At 38.0% G+C, this 16,702-nt stretch overlaps 1 protein-coding gene across 2 annotated transcripts in view; it reads left to right on the forward strand.

The window, feature by feature from the left end:
- Nucleotides 1-2,138: 2,138 nt before the first annotated feature.
- Nucleotides 2,139-16,702, forward strand: part of LOC130716627 (callose synthase 9) — a 38,434-nt gene continuing 23,870 nt past the window's right edge. Inside the window, exons 1-12 of one of the 2 annotated variants that reach the window (XR_009012101.1) lie at nt 2,139-2,297; nt 2,519-2,621; nt 2,726-2,930; nt 3,229-3,326; nt 3,931-4,094; nt 11,179-11,275; nt 11,736-11,843; nt 11,922-12,047; nt 12,897-12,986; nt 14,537-14,634; nt 14,728-14,845; nt 15,307-15,432. Coding sequence is in view for 1 of the 2 variants with exons in the window: in XM_057566608.1 (XP_057422591.1) it covers nt 2,729-2,930; nt 3,229-3,326; nt 3,931-4,094; nt 11,179-11,275; nt 11,736-11,843; nt 11,922-12,047; nt 12,897-12,986; nt 14,537-14,634; nt 14,728-14,845; nt 15,307-15,432 (1,227 nt within the window). In the remaining variant the exon portion in view is untranslated. The remainder of the gene's footprint in view (nt 2,298-2,518; nt 2,622-2,725; nt 2,931-3,228; nt 3,327-3,930; nt 4,095-11,178; nt 11,276-11,735; nt 11,844-11,921; nt 12,048-12,896; nt 12,987-14,536; nt 14,635-14,727; nt 14,846-15,306; nt 15,433-16,702) is intronic. The other variant, XM_057566608.1, reaches the window with a different exon arrangement.

Genomic DNA, 16,702 nt, shown 5'->3' on the forward strand with positions numbered 1-16,702 from the left:
GAGTTTGACAAATTTACATACAACAAATTTATATTATGTGTTGTTACATAAAAACTTAACTACATTACTTTGAAATATTTTTGTCTTTTAATGCGATAATTTCTCCTGGTTTATCTTGTTCCAATCTATGTGTCATGGTGTAATTGGACAAATTTAAAAACAATATAATATATCATTTATATAAACTCTTATGCAAGTGTATTAAAATAACTTATGACGTATTTATATGATGTTTTGAGATTGTTTTCATTTTAGAAGTTGTTCTATTTAACTTTTAAATTAATATTTAAATTTACTTTTATGTTATTTTCAGCCTATTTCTTTTTGAAATTCAATTGCATATCATTCATAATGAGAACCTAGTGCTACATGTAACATCCCGACTTGACGACTGGCCTCACGGTAACAACACGAGTCTTTTCAGCGCGCTTTGTCCTCACTCGCGCACTTCCGGGAAAACTTCCCAGGAGGTCACCCATCACGATATTGCTCCAAGGCAAGCACACTTAACCATGAAGTTCTTATCAGTTGGGCTCCCGAAAAGAAGTTGCAACTTGTTGTTATGGGTAGTACAATCAAATCATATATGCCCTCCTCAACTGTATAGTCCATTCCTACACAGTCTCGGAATACCTCTTGTTCGGGTGTGAGATCGGCTCATTCCTGTGACCCTCCGCCTAGAAGCCTGCCAGGAGCCGCTCCTTTTCCGTGCCTCAGTGCACCGGCGATCACTCCCCGCCCTCGTCAGCCCCGGGTGTCACACTACAACCAATACATTAGTTTAAAGAAAAGCCACAAGATCAGTAGGAACATCCTTATCTAAACAACATTTTACGTTAAAAAAAAAAATTTTAAGTTTTAACAATTGCAAACTAAATTGGCCAAAAAAATCAACTACCCAAAGATATGAAGTGTGAAACAAAAACACGAAAATCATTCAACACACCCAAAGTGAGACATGTTCAAATTGCTTGACAGAAGCTTATTTCAATAAACTTTAGCTAAATGAATAAACATTTTTAAGTGAATTGTTTAATTATATTGTTTGCCTACGCAACAAAATGAAATTTGTATTACTTAATAGCAGTGACTATTTGCGCCTCCCCATTTTACTAAGTCCGCCATCTCATTTTTTAAAAATTCCAACATTGCCCTTAGTAAAAAAAAAAACATAAAAAGGTTACTTCCCACACACCATCTCATTCTTCCTCCTCACCCTCCTCCTCACCCTCCTCTTCATCCTCCACTCCCAACTTCTTTTGGGTGATCTCAAGTCAAGAATAAAAGCTTACCCATGTAAGTTTTTACCTTTTTTCGAGCTTTTTTTCAGCTTTCATCGCGATTTCGCGACTTCCCGACGTAACTGGTTAGTCCCGCACTTAAACATGCGGTAGTGAAGCAAATTACACACTCCCGCTAACATAAGTGCGGAAGTGAAAAACTTAGTAATTTCAATCGTGTTAAGGTCTGGTACTGCTACCTAAATAAAATTTATTTTCCCGCACTTAAAAGTGCGGAACTTGATGTGTTGGAATAATAGTTCCGGAAGCCTCCGCACTTAAAATTGCGGAACGTATTTTTCTACAACTCACAGGCTAACCGCACTTCAACATGCGGTAGTCATAAAACATGTCCGCAGTTTAGAGTGCGGGCAAGTCACGAAACATCCTCCCATGGCAGAATCAAATCGAGGGACTGAATGAAGACACAAAATACAACCTAAGCCTCGAAAACTTGTAAGAAATAACTTACATTGTTGTTCTTCTTGTGGGTGTTGTCCTCCTTTCTCTTCCTCTTCTTGACTTAGTTGTGGGTTAATATGAGTTTGAGAGACTTGATTTTGTGAGGGTTGAAAATTTTGAAATTTGGTTGGAGAAGAAGAGGGGTTATACGGTTGAGAGAGGGGGGAGGGTTTGTAGGGAAAGATGAAGATGAGGTAGTTTTTTTTTTTTAAATTTAAATTACTGAAGGGTATTTTGGTCTTTTTACAGTTTTGGGGATGACGAGCTTAGCAAAATAGGAGGCGCAAATAGTCACTACCTACTTAATATGCAAGTTGGATTCAGCTTTTCCTTTGTCCGCGTGGTGGCTTTGACGAAGAGGAGAGAGAGCACCCCCAACCCAAACGCTATTGCGTGTCTGTAACCGGTAGATCCGGTTCCCCACCACGTCCCCTTTTTTCCTTCAGACCTCTTCACCTTTTTTGTTCAAAACCGAAAAGAAATTCCAATAACCGCTTATTCTATACAGATTCTGCTTCTCTTCAACTGCGGAACCCTACCTCGAGGGTTTTTCAGGTTCTCCATTTTCCTTTGCTTTGCTCATGCTTGCTTCGTTTTTTCCTTACTACGGAAATGGAAGCTCTTCGATCATCTTTCTGATTTTTAATTTAACTTTTTCGAAAATGGAACTTCCTTTCAGTTTGAATCATGTGATCTTGCGCTGTTTTTCTCTTACGTTTCCTTCAGCATTTCATACTTTTATCGTTTTCTGAACTGGAACTCAATTTGCTTTGCAGTGGATTATCTACTCGCGCTACTGATTTGGTGCTATAATAGGCTTAGGTTGAACTGGATCTACTTCATTGCTTCATGTTTTTCTGAACCTGAGTGGTTGTTCTGGTTTGTACTTGTGCACTTCCTGCTAGAATGGCTTTTGGTTCTACACTTTTGTTTTTCTAAATTGTTAATTGTTAATTTCTCTGCTGTTAACTTTTTATTAATAGAATATGTCTCGAGCTGAGGAGCTTTGGGAGCGTTTGGTTCGTGCTGCATTGAGGAGGGAGAGGACCGGTGAAGATGCATTTGGGCGGCCTGTAGGTGGAATAGCTGGAAATGTACCCTCTGCGCTTGCTAAAAATAGGGATATCGATGAAATTTTAAGAGTTGCGGATGAAATTCAAGATGATGATCCTACTGTCTCTAGAATATGTATGTTCATGTTTTTGGTTTTTCATCTCTTGTATCTGTGTCCATTTTTTAAGAAAACTCAGCTATTATATGGTCTAGAACCTTCACCGGTGCATCTATAGTTTAGAAGTGATTTGAAGTTTTGTTTATTATCTCCCAGCTTTCTTCTATGCCTATGGTGAACGATAGGTAAATGTGAAACAGTAAAAAATGTAGAAGTGCTTTTTATGATAATATTTTTTGTTTGAGAATGGCAATATATCCTTTTATTTGACTTTGAAATCCTCTTGATACCTATTCTATTTTTTCTTTTTTGCAGTATGCGAACACGCGTATTCATTATCTCAAAATTTGGACCCTAACAGTGAAGGCCGAGGTGTTTTGCAATTCAAGACTGGTTTGATGTCTGTCATTAAGGTATATATTGATAGTCTAGTTTTTATGTAAAATAAGAAGTTCTAATATAGTGTTATGTTTTTAATTTTCTGTGACTTTGGTGTTTGTCTGTTTGATTATCATGTACTAATGTTAGCATTTTGCTGCTTGGTCTCACGAAGCCTGACTGATAAGTTTACGTTAGCTTCCTTTCTTATTGCAAGTTTGCAATTGGTCTTTTAATTTACTTCGTGAACTCTGCCTTGTAGTCATTTTAATAACTAGCAAATCAGAATCTTTAGATCAAACTGCAATTTTTCATAAATTCTTTCTTCATCTTTGATTTAAATTTTTTAAACTGATCTTTACTTTGCATTATATATTTTGGGGTTTAAGCTCTACTATAGTTATTAAGATCTCCCCAATTTGCGTAGTGACTAGTTTACTCTGCAATTATTTTACAAACTATACATCTAAGCTGTAAAATCAGTACATGGGCGTCTAGTTGTATTTTTGCTACCTTTTTTTTAATATTTTAAAGAATTACACTCTTTGTAATTTTCTATTCACTGGTAAAGCATCTTCTTCCATAAATTTTGTGCTGCTATCATTTATTTTAATCTATGTCTTTTGTGTACATTCTCAGCAAAAGCTGGCGAAAAGAGAAGTTGGAACCATAGATAGAAGTCAGGATATTGCTCGATTACAAGAGTTCTACAGGAGTTACAGAGAGAAACATAATGTGGATAAATTACAGGAGGAAGAAATGAAGTTGAGGGAATCTGGTGCTTTCAGCCGGAATCTTGGCGAGTATGTTTTTTGACTGAGAAAATTGCTGTGATTCCTATTCAGATCATCCTATTCTTCCTCCCCCCACCCCACCCCAGGGCACCCCCCATTTTAAAAAATATTGAGTTTCAGAATGATTAACTGTTTTTTTTTCCCTTTCTCATCTCTTGTTTTACTGTTGCATTTTCTTTGAGTTGGTTCCTTGTGATGGATTTTTCCCACCCAATGGGTTAAAGCTTGATTGTTGTTATCTTCAATAGAACTTGCTTAGTTTGATAATTGAGGTTTCATTTTTTTTCCGCCTTAGCTCTGCTAAACATTGGAAATAGTGATGGGGTCCGTATAGCCAGAAAATTAATGCTGAAAGATTTGTTATTATATTGAGTTCAGGCATCAGGTTATTTGATGGGAGTTGTATTGTTTGTTGAAGATGAACAGAAATCAAGAGAAAAAGAGAAGAGAGATTCTGAAAAGTTGTTAAACTGAATTGTATTTGTTAGAATTATAAGTTAGAACCACACACCACCACAAAACCCTAAGCTTAAGGCAATGTGGGACTTCTTTGAGTCTCCACTTGGTATTCTCTAATAGTATTTACTTGATTACTGAATACACATAGTAAGCTTTATTTATACTCGAGCTTAGCACATGACGTGTAACTGATTATTATAACAGAATCAGTTACAAGTCTTACAGAAACAGTCACAATTGATGCTAACTGATTAATCAACACGAGTAATGATCGAGTACATCAAACCCTAACTAACTTCAATGCAATCAAAACTAAAATATGACATATATCCTTGTTGAAATTCTAACTGAATTGTAAACTGAATTGTATTTCTGAAAAGTTGAGTTACAATGAATAGCATTTAGCTATTTATAGAATCAGAGAAGCTTGCGTAGCAAGCTGTTACTAAGAGAGAGAGAGAGAGAATCAGTTACACAGTAACTGATTCTGTTACACCTAATAACTAATTCTGTTACAGATTGACATGTCAGCAATGCCATGTCAGCATGTGACTACATATATCCTAATACACCCCCTCAAACTGAAGGTGGGTGAGAAACTAGTTTCTCAGTCACATTAAGTTTGCTTCTAAGGTCTTCAAAATGAGTAGGAGAAAGTGCTTTGGTGAAGAGGTCAGCAAGCTGATCAATGGAAGGAACATGATGAACAAACAAAGACTTATTCAGCACCTTCTCTCTAACAAAGAAAATGTCAAGTTCCATATGTTTGGTGCGGGTATGCAATACTGGATTATGAGTTAATGCAACAGCTCCCATATTATCACAGAAAATTCTGGGAACTGTGAAGGGAACATGCAGCTCTTGTAACAATGATTGAATCCATAGCAACTCAGCTGAGGTATTAGCAAGACTCCTATATTCTGCTTCAGTACTAGACCTGGCTACCAAAGTTTGCTTCTTAGAGGTCCAAGAGACAAGATTAGGACCAAAGAAAACACATGACCCTGAGGTGGATCTCCTGTCATCAGGATCAGATCCCCAATCAACATCACAGTATGCCACTAGAGCTACTGGAGAATGCAGAGAACAAGGCTTGATATGCAAGCCATGATGAATTGTACCCTTTAGATACCTCAATATCCTCTTAACTGCCTTCCAATGTTCCTCCAAGGGCTGACTGAGAAATTGACACACTTTGTTGACTGAAAAGCTTATTTCAGGTCTGGTAAGAGTGGCATATTGCAAGGCCCCAACTATGGACCTATAGAGTGTAGGATCTGCAAAATAATCTGCTCCATGCTTGCTTAGTTTGGCACCACTGACCATAGGTGTAGAGATGCCTTTAGCTTCAGCCATGTCTGCTCTTTCAAGAAGATCACCAATGTATTTGGTCTGAGTAAGTAGGAGAGACCTATCTTGGAAGTGATGGACTTGAACACCAAGAAAATAGTCTAACTGACCCAATTGTTTTAAAGCAAATTCAGAATTAAGCTTTTGAACAATCTCTTGAATAAAGGGCAGAAAATTCCCTGTGATAATGATGTCATCTACATAGACCAAAATATAGATGATACTTGACTTATGATGGAAAGTAAAGAGGGAAGGATCACAACAGCTTGCCCTGAACCCAAATTTGATTAGAGCTGTCTTCAACCTATCAAACCAAGCTCTTGGAGCCTGTTTGAGCCCATATAAAGCTTTGTTCAGCTTGCAAACTAGGGTCTTGTCTGAACTTTGAAAACCAGCAGGCTGCTGCATATATACTTCTTCTTGGAGGGCACCATGAAGAAAGGCATTATTCACATCAAGCTGGTGAATATGCCACTGTTTAGACACAGCCAAGGTAAGAATCAAACGAATTGTAATAGGTTTAACTACAGGAGAAAAAGTTTCTGCATAGTCAAAACCTTTCACTTGATGGTATCCCTTAGCCACAAGTCTGGCTTTATACCTATTAACTGAGCCATCAGCATTTTCCTTTATTCTAAACACCCACTTGCACCCTATAGGATGTCTTCCCTTGGGAAGAGGCACCAAAGTCCAAGTATTGTTGGTCATGAGAGCTTCATATTCAGACTTCATAGCTGCCAACCACTTAGGGTCTTTAAGAGCATGCTTAGTGGTTGTAGGTTCTGCCTGTGCTAGAAGCAAAGTGGGAAAAAGCCTTGGCATAACAATGCCAGACTTTGCCCTGGTTTGCATGGGATGCACATTAACCACTGGTGGAGGCTGAGAAGACTCAGTGGCAGGGACTGAATTGGAAGGTGCAGATGCAGTGGTTGCTGAACCAGAACCAGGAACTGGAGCTGCTGGAGTGGCAGAACTGTTGACTGCAGAAGCTGGACTCTGCTGTGGAGACTGAAGTGGTGCAGGAGATACTTGAGATGTGCTGCCAGTAGACTGGGAAGATTGGTGACTAAGAACTGGTTGCTGCACATGAGGCACAGAAGTAACAACAGGAATAATAGAGGAAATATGTGCATTATTGGAATCAGGACAAGGAGGAGAAAATAAAGTGGTGTATGGAAACTTGAACTCATTAAATTTAACATCTTTAGAGATGTAAATTCTACCATCAGCTGCTAGGCACTTATAACCTTGATGAGAGGAGGAATAGCCAAGAAACACACACTCCTTAGACCTAAAGGACAATTTAGAGGAATTGTAAGGCCTAAGATGAGGATAGCATGCACTTCCAAACACTCTAAGGATAGAATAATCAGCAGGAGTGTTGAAAAGCTTATGGTAAGGACTGATGTTATCCAGAACAGGAGTAGGTAGTCTATTGATTAAGAAGGTAGCAGTAAGAAAAGCATGGTCCCAGTAGGAAGTAGGCATGTTAGCACAAGCTAGAAGAGACAATCCAGTTTCTACAATATGGCGATGCTTCCTCTCAACACTACCATTTTGATGGTGTGTATGAGGACAAGTAAGCCTATGATTAATGCCTAGTTTCTGAAAATATGGGACTAAGGGTTTGAATTCAGTGCCACCATCTGTTTGAACAGATTTGATTTTTAAACTAAACTTCAATTCAGCCATAGCTTGGAATTGAAGAAAAACAGAACTGGTATCAGACTTCCTCTTAATTGGATAAATCCATGTAAACCTTGAATAAGCATCAACACAAGTGAGAAAGTAAAGATAGCCAGTAGAAGACTCAATGGAGGCAGGACCCCATAAATCAGCAAAAATTAATTCTAAAGGTGCAGTATATATAGTAGTAGAGGAAGATGAAGGCAATCTATGAGACTTTGCAACACAACAAGATTGACAAATGTTATATTTTGATTTATGAGGAACTGGTATCTTACAAGTGGATAGTGCTAATTGCAGAGCCTCATGATGAGGATGCCCTAATCTAGAATGCCACAAGTCATAAGCTGTGGGACTAGGTACATTATTTGAAACTGAAACAGAAGAAGTAACTGCAGAAGATGCAGGCTTGGACACTGAGAAGGCAGATGGGGCAGAAACTGGAGGAGAACCCTTGTTGAATGTTGAAGAGTGCATGCCATCAAAGGAATATAAGCCATCTGGACCAAGAGAGCCTCGGAGAAGAGTCCTAAAAGTATCCTGAGATTTAACAGTGCAATGAAAAGGGTGAAACTCAAAGAAAACACCATTATCCTTTGCAAATTTGCTAACACTAACCAGGTTTTTAGTAATATTAGGAACTAACAATAGGTTTTTAAGTTGAAGAGTAGTGTGTGTGTGAAAGGGAGAAGAAAAGGAAGCTGAACCAATGGATGTGATAGGCAAACCTTGACCATTTCCCATGTACACTTGATCATTCCCAGTCACTGACACACAATCGGAAACTGCAGAAGCATCATGAGTAACATGATGAGTTGCACCTGAATCTGGAAACCAATTTCCTAGAGTGGAAGGTGCAGAAGTTAGCATAGCTTGTGGTGCACGAGGCTGTGGTGGTGGAGCTCGAGGATGGAATCCAAAACCAAAGGTGGATGATGCTGGAGAAGCATATCCATAGCCAGGGGCAAACATTGCACCAGATGCAAGGGGAAAACCAGATCCACCAGCAAAAGGCATGCCAAACTGTGCAGGTGCACCAAAAGGTTGAAATCCACGAAAAGGTGAGTATCCAAACTGAGGCATCATGCCATAAGATGAGCCAAAACCATAAGGAGAAGGCATAGGTGTGTTGGAAGACACGTTTGGCTGAGCATTCTGTGCAGGGGAAGCAGAGTTGCCTCGATGATAGCAGATGCTAGCATCATGACCATACTTATGGCAGATCTGACACTGAACTGAAGATCGATCACCACCGCGTCCACGGTTGTTGTAACCACCACGTCCACCGCGTCCACGGTTGTTGTAGCCTCCGCGATCGCGATTGTCACCGGAGCGAGAACGATCATCATCGCGATCTTCATATGCACGATCCTCTGAATCAGTGCGAGAGGCGTAATGAACCTCAGATGCGACTGATGAAGGCGGAGGAGGCGGCGCTGGCGATGGCGCAGGAAGTGGCGCAGACGGTGGCGCTTGCGGTGGCGCTGACGGAGGCGCAACTGCCTGAGCAAGGAAAGCAGACGGAGAAGTCGCAGGAGTCTGACGCGAACGCATACGCTCCAAACGTGCTTCGTGTGCGATGACCATAGCTTCAGCTTGCGAGATCGAGCACGGAAACTCGCGACTACTCACAATAGTCATGAGATGACTATACTCCTCAGGAAGGCCATCGAAAATCGCTTCAAGATGCTCACGATACGTAACCGGATCTCCAATCGAGATCAAAGCGTTCACAATGGATTTGATACGCTTCAAATAATCGGAAGAACTCTTCGATCCTTTGGTGATGGATCGCAACTCAGATCTGAGTTGTGTGGACTGAGCAAGCGAGTGTGCGTGGAAGAAATCAAGCACTGCTTCCCAAACCTGCCATGACTGAGTACAATTCACAACAGTAGGAAGAACAGTAGGTGAAAGAGACGATAGAAGCCAAGTGAACAACGCTGAATCCTGTTGTTCCCAGGCTTGATACGCAGGATTTTCAACCACATTCTCACGATCCTCATCAGTGAGAAAACGAAGAGGAATCTGCGGTGCTGTGAGAAAACTCTGCAAGCGATGAGTTCTCACAATTCCTTCTACGTGTTGCTTCCATGAGAGGAAGTTCGTATCATCAAGCTTCAAGGTGAGCTTGTGAACCAGAGAAGAAGCACTCAACGATGGTTGAGCCACTGGCACAGGAGCTTCTGGAGCTTCACCAGCCATGGTGAAGAAGAATGTTAGAAATCCTTAGTTAGAACCACACAACACCACAAAACCTTAGGCTTAAGGCAATGGGTGTGTGTGTTCTTTATTATATATGCACTTGTGCACTTGCTAATCTTGGCAATGTGGGACTTCTTTGAGTTACCACTTCATTATCTCTATTACTCCCCCTCAATTGGGACTCCATTTTTTTTTTTGCCTGTGCCTTGCACTCCAGCGGGAACATCAGTGGTCGTCGGACTTGTGCTCCTTCGTCTGAGTCTGCCTTTCGACTTTCTTTGTCTGGGCTAGTACTCTAGCGGGAGCATCGGAGTTCCTTGGACTTGTGCTCCTTCGTCTGAGTCTGAGGCCTTGGCTTGCGCAAATGGGACTGCCATTTTTGCTTTTTTTTTTTTTTTTTTTCTCGGATTTTTACTTTTTTTTTTCGTTTTTTTTTTTTTTTTTTTTTTTTGGAAGCGGAAGTCATGGCTTGGATCAGACCAGCTCTGATACCATGTTAGAAATCCTTAGTTAGAACCACACAACACCACAAAACCTTAGGCTTAAGGCAATGGGTGTGTGTGTTCTTTATTATATATGCACTTGTGCACTTGCTAATCTTGGCAATGTGGGACTTCTTTGAGTTACCACTTCATTATCTCTATTAAAGAAGAGAAACCAGAGAAAAAAGATCAAGGATCGTTCCCTGCTCTTGATACCATGTTGAAATTCTAACTGAATTGTAAACTGAATTGTATTTCTGAAAAGTTGAGTTACAATGAATAGCATTTAGCTATTTATAGAATCAGAGAAGCTTGCGTAGCAAGCTGTTACTAAGAGAGAGAGAGAGAGAGAATCAGTTACACAGTAACTGATTCTGTTACACCTAATAACTAATTCTGTTACAGATTGACATGTCAGCAATGCCATGTCAGCATGTGACTACATATATCCTAATAATCCTAATATTCCCCCCTCAAACTCAGGGAGGCTGGACAATAAACTTATCAGCAACAGAGTTTGTCTCTTAGTATCTGAAATCGTTTGAGGGAAAGAACCTTTTTAAAATTCTGCAATCTGATCATTGGAAGGAATGTGGGCTACTTGAAGCTTCTTTTGAAATACTTCATCCCTGACAAAGAAGATGTTAAGTTCCGTATGCTTGGTGCAGGCATGTAAAACTGGATTATGAGTAATAGTCACTGCTCAATTATCCACAAACTCATGAGTCTATATTAATAATATTTCTCAGCGGTTCCATTTTTACTATATTCTTTATTTCTTCCATATCTAGAATTGTTTGTCCAAAATAATAACTGATGAGTGATGACAAAAACATAATCTTCATCTGCTAAATCATATGCATTGGTTATACTTATTATTTTCCACATTAAGTCTTTTCTTCTGAATACAGGTTGGAGCGCAAGACTGTGAAGAGAAGAAGGGTTTTTGCAACCTTAAAGGTTTTAGGAACAGTACTTGAGCAACTGAGTGAAGAAATTCCTGATGAGGTTGGATTCTTCACACTTATTGGGATACATGTTACAGTTCACTCATTTCTGTCATAGCTCTGGTGATCAGTTATAGTTGTTAGCCTAAGTCAGTTTGTCTGTTAGTTGTCTGTTATGTCAGCATTGGTCATGCACTCTAGTGGTGGAGGAGGTGGTGGGTGATTGTCTTAGGGCTGAGAGTTGCCTAAGACTTTTGAATCACGTTATTATCCATCAATTATTCAGAATTCTTCCTTTTTCGAGAGTTCCATGTTTTTTTTAGTATTGGTCTATTTTCTGTCCGTTTTTGGCTTCATGAGTGGTAAGGTAGACTGATTATAAAATTAGAGGGGATGGGCATGTGTGGTTGAACTTGGAAGTATGCTTTGTGTTCAGTCTGCCATATGTCTCTTGCAGTCAGAATGTAATAGTTTGTCAACTTTAGCACCTCTTCAACTATTTTTTTAACTTTCTGTTGCAGCTTAAGCGGGTTATGGAATCTGATTCTGCATCGACAGAAGATTTGATTGCCTACAACATCATTCCTCTAGATGCTCCTTCAACAAATGCTATTGTTTCTTTCCCTGAGGTTTTTGAGTTTCTTTGTCCAAGATCCCAAATTTTGACTATATTTTTGTCTAATAATTACATGATTTTTTTTTGTTAGGTGCAAGCAGCAGTTTCAGCTTTGAAGTATTTCATTGGCTTGCCAGAATTGCCCGGAGGCTATTTCATTTCTTCTACAAGGGATGCTAACATGCTCGACTTTCTGCAGTATACTTTTGGATTTCAGGTCTGTATTCAGGATTTTCCTGTGGTTTTTCTTATTGTTCGTATTTATTTTGTTCTTGAACTAAGTTTTCTTTATCTCTGGTATGCAATGGCCAATTTGGTATATTTTTGTGTCAGTTGGCTAGTCTTAGAGTTGACTGGGTATTTGTTTTTGCAATTTTTTGCTAAACTTGTATTGTCCTTTTGCATAGGCCTCCATTTTTGCTATCATTGATGTGATATTCCCATTTGCGTTGATTTAAATGTTCAAAACGTAGGAGTAAAAAAAATTCGAAATATAAGTGGAAATATAGAAACTGTACATGAAGTGTCGACATGAATATATGTTCGCATCTTGCTTATTAGTATATATAGTGCTTGTGTACAGTAAGATTCTAGTCATGCATGTGTAGTATCAGTATCCTAGCTATAGAACCAATGCAGTTAGAGTTAGTCAAGTTTGTTCGAGTGGCTGTTACTCTTGTAACTTAAACCATTACCACAGCTATATATATATATAATATATATATATATATATATATATATAATTGTACTTGCTCATTCATAAGTGAAGATATATACTCGCATACTTTATTTTCATATCATCACAATATTACTCATTGTGAACACAAACTGAATTATTTGGTGGCACAATGGGGTTGTAAAGTACTGAATTTATTCTTTCGCCCAATTGTGATTCTCTGTTGCCTTCATGATTTTTATTCTTTCCCCTAATTGTTTGGAGCAAACAATTTTGTTTTGTTATGCCTCATCTGATCTTGTTTTATGATTGGGAGCTGTTTGATGCTTTGAAATTCTTGTAAACTCGATATTTCTCTTGCATATAATGATAATTATTTGTTGCTGACAGAAAGATAATGTAGCTAATCAGCGTGAACACATAATTCACCTGCTTGCAAATGAGCAATCTCGGCTTGGAATTCCAGATGAAAATGAACCTGTATGTCTTTCATTCTTTTATGTTTGAGCCTTGAGGTCCTTTTGTGTTATTGCATCGAAACTTGATCAAATCGTCCTCCCTCCTTAGCTAGAAGTTAACATAACACTTGAACGAAATCAAAATATTCTGAATATTTATTCTGAGTAATCTTATTCCAGCACGATTTACAACATTTAGATATTAGACTAATGTTTTTTACATTCGATAAATACTAGCCTAGAAAGATCCGTCATTATAAAGGAAATTAAGAAAACTGAATCTGTATGACATGATTAAAACTCGGGAAATAATGGAAACTAGTTATGAGCAGTGTTGTTAATCGCGGATCGCGGAAAATAGTGTAAAGGAAAAAGTCCGCTATGCCAAGCCCTTAGAGTGGAAAATAGCGGCAAATTGCGGATAGTGGTGATCCCTTAGAGCGCTACGCTATAGTGCCACTGTCGGCCATTTGACAACACTGGTTATTAGCTACGTTGTATGAATATAAGTTCGATACACACATATTTTAGTAATACATATAACATAAAAATTTATCACATACCAGTTCTTATTCCAAGTTCCAACTTGAATGAGAGTGAAAATATTCTGAGCATTACTATTGGGCATGTGTGGAAAATCCATGTAAGTACCCGTAAGGATGGTTGACTAGATGGTGGACAGACCAATAGTTAAAGATAGAGTGAAACCAAGGAAAACTATATGTCAAACCATTAAAATATATATCTCTAAATTTAATTCATCAGAGGACAGTATGGTGTTGATCAATGATCAAATGCATTATTCTTTAAAATTAGTAGCTCCCTCTCATTGCGCTAGTACAAGGTATTGTTTATGTACTACCTTTGTACATAGCACTTACCAGGAGAAAGAGCTGTGTGATGTCTGCAAATCTGCATGCCATAGTTGTATTATGGTTCTCATTTCCATGGAACTATTATTTTTTGCCTGTGGACTCTATTTAGACCTTTTCATGATAAAGATGCTTAATAACATGTGATAGAGTTTTCCTATTCCTAGACTCTTAAAAGGAAAATATTGCTAGATAGCAAATGTAGGGGTGATAGAGTTTTCCTATTCCTAGACACTTAAATATTGTTAGATAGCAAATGTAGGGATGAACAAGTATATGATTGTTCAGCTCCAACCAAAGACAACTACATAACATGCACTCTTACCTGGTAGAACTTCACTGAGAAAAAATAATGCCAAACTAAATATTTCTGATGCATAAGCCCTTAAATGAATAAAGTTGGGGTGCTTTTCCTTTCAGTTGCTGAGTTCCACTGATGAAATGGAAGAGTTTGAACTTTAGACTTCCTAATATTTCTACAGAGATAAATTTTCCCGTGTCAAAAAATAGACATGGGAATTTGTACGCGTCAATAAATAGACATGGAAATTTGTATGCGTCAATAAATAGATATGGAAATTTGCAAAGTGAGTTACAGGAATACACACCATAAGGATTAGTAATCCTGCACCTATTTTGTCATCCAACTTTTGACATCTATTTATTTATTTTTGTCCTGTTATGTATATCTTGTTTCCAGAAATTGGATGAAGCTGCTGTGCAGAAAGTATTCCTCAAGTCACTTGAGAATTACATAAAATGGCGTGAATACTTATGCGTTCAGCCTGTTTGGAGCAGGTGCTGATGCAATCCATGTTTTGTTTCAAAACTAATTGAATTTTGCTGATCTAGGAATACTAACGTTGAAGGTTCTATTATATTTCGGTGCAGTTTGGAGGCTGTTAGTAAAGAGAAGAAATTGCTGTATGTTTCTCTATACTACCTAATATGGGGTGAATCCTCAAATATCAGGTTTCTACCAGAATGCTTGTGCTACATATTTCATCACGTAAGTTAATTGAACAGTCTTAGTCATAGTTCTTTTCTATTAGTTCTGTAATTTTTTTAGTTTTAATTAGTAATGTTGCCTTCACTTAGATTTTATTTTTGTCAGTTTAGTTGTATTCATTAAACTGCTCCAGTATTTGAATGCAATATTGGTCTCGGCTTATTGTGCCTCACTGTCTGCGGGAAGTTGGGCAGTGCAGCTATAAACGTCAATGGATCTTCTTAGGAACCATACATAGTATTGGTCAAGACTCAAGAAAGCTAAAAAGGATAGCATAGGGCAAATATTATGATTTTAAATTTAGTGTTTTATGATGTGATGCAAAATACCGACCTGATAGTTTTATCTTTGAACTCTAAATTTAATTACTTTCATTTTTTTCTTTTTATGTTGAATTTTCATCTTTCTTTCCAAATCCTTGTTATTTATACGCAATTGTGCGTTGTGAATACGATACACAGATGGCGAGAGAGATGGATGAGATCCTAAGGCAACAGGTTGCACAGACAGCTAATAGTTGCACATCAGAGAACGGTGTCTCATTTCTTGATCATGTTATTCTTCCGTTGTATGAAGTTGTTGCTGCAGTAAGTTTTTCGATGTTTGATGAAAATCTTAGTAACCCTTGCATGTCTAAAAAGGAAATAAGGTCTGTACATTAACACTATATAATGACCATGACTTAAGGTTGTGGGCTGTGTTTATTTGTTAAACAAGGAAATCTTATATGTTTTCAGCAAAATTGTCTAATAACTCCAAGAAGTTTATAGAGTAATTGGAATTTCATGCTCAATCTTACGAGCTCTCTGTTTTTTTTTTCAGTAAAAAGAGAAAACGGACTGGGAAACTTGTTTGCTTGGATAATGAATGAATGAGTTTTAAATGAAAATATGTCTTAGGAATTAGGAATGAGGAAGTTTTAGACACCGGAAACATTGTAATTATAAATTTATAAACTTCAAACTATTCAATGTTTTTAGCTTTTTCTACGTTTACTCCCGCTTTGAAATCTTCCCATTTTTTTCCTAAACATTTTGTTTAGAAGGATGCCATGGCCTCTCTCAGATGTACTTTAACAAGGTTTAAACACCACAAGCCCTCATATGGGGGAATCTTTCAGAGAGTCTGACAAGATATGTTGGTTTGGTGCATTAATGGGCAAGAAATGTACTGTCGTTGCGTGGGTCAGCAATTGGGTGAGAAAAAACATAACAATTTATTTTGGTAATTGGAGTAGAAGACAACCTGTTATTTCAACTTATCGTTTTTGGATAAATTCTTCTCAGTTTTGCTCCAAAAACACATGGAACAATAAATTGGTTCTCTAAAGATTTCAGTTGTCAATTTGATTTCTCAATGCTCAAAATTGACATCAAGTTTCTCTGCTGTACACTACGAAGGACCAAATTGATGTACAGAATCTTTGACATCAATTTGGTCCGCAATTTGATTTTTTTGTACACTACGAAGGACCAAATTGATGTCCAGAATCTTTGGAAGACCAACTGGATGTCGTGTGTATCTGTTGATGGACCAATTTGGGCATTTTCCTTTTTTGTTTTCAGACCATAGTTTAATAATTTTAGCTTTGCAGTTCCTCTTGTCTAAATGCCAAAATGCATTTTTATTGGAACTTTGGTTTATTATTATGGACTTATGGTTTAATGTTGAGAATGTAAACAAGGTAGATAAGATACAAAATCTGAGAGTGAATATAATACTGTATTCTCTTAATGATTTAGCACTACAGTTTTTGTACTTATAGACTTGGGTAGCTTCAGGTAGAAGCTTACACCCTGTAACCGCCTACTAACTAATTCAACAATTGAATTGTAACAGCATAACAAAACAAGATTA

This window comes from Lotus japonicus, chromosome 5 (genome assembly GCF_012489685.1).
Source record: "Lotus japonicus ecotype B-129 chromosome 5, LjGifu_v1.2".
NCBI lineage: Eukaryota > Viridiplantae > Streptophyta > Magnoliopsida > Fabales > Fabaceae > Lotus > Lotus japonicus.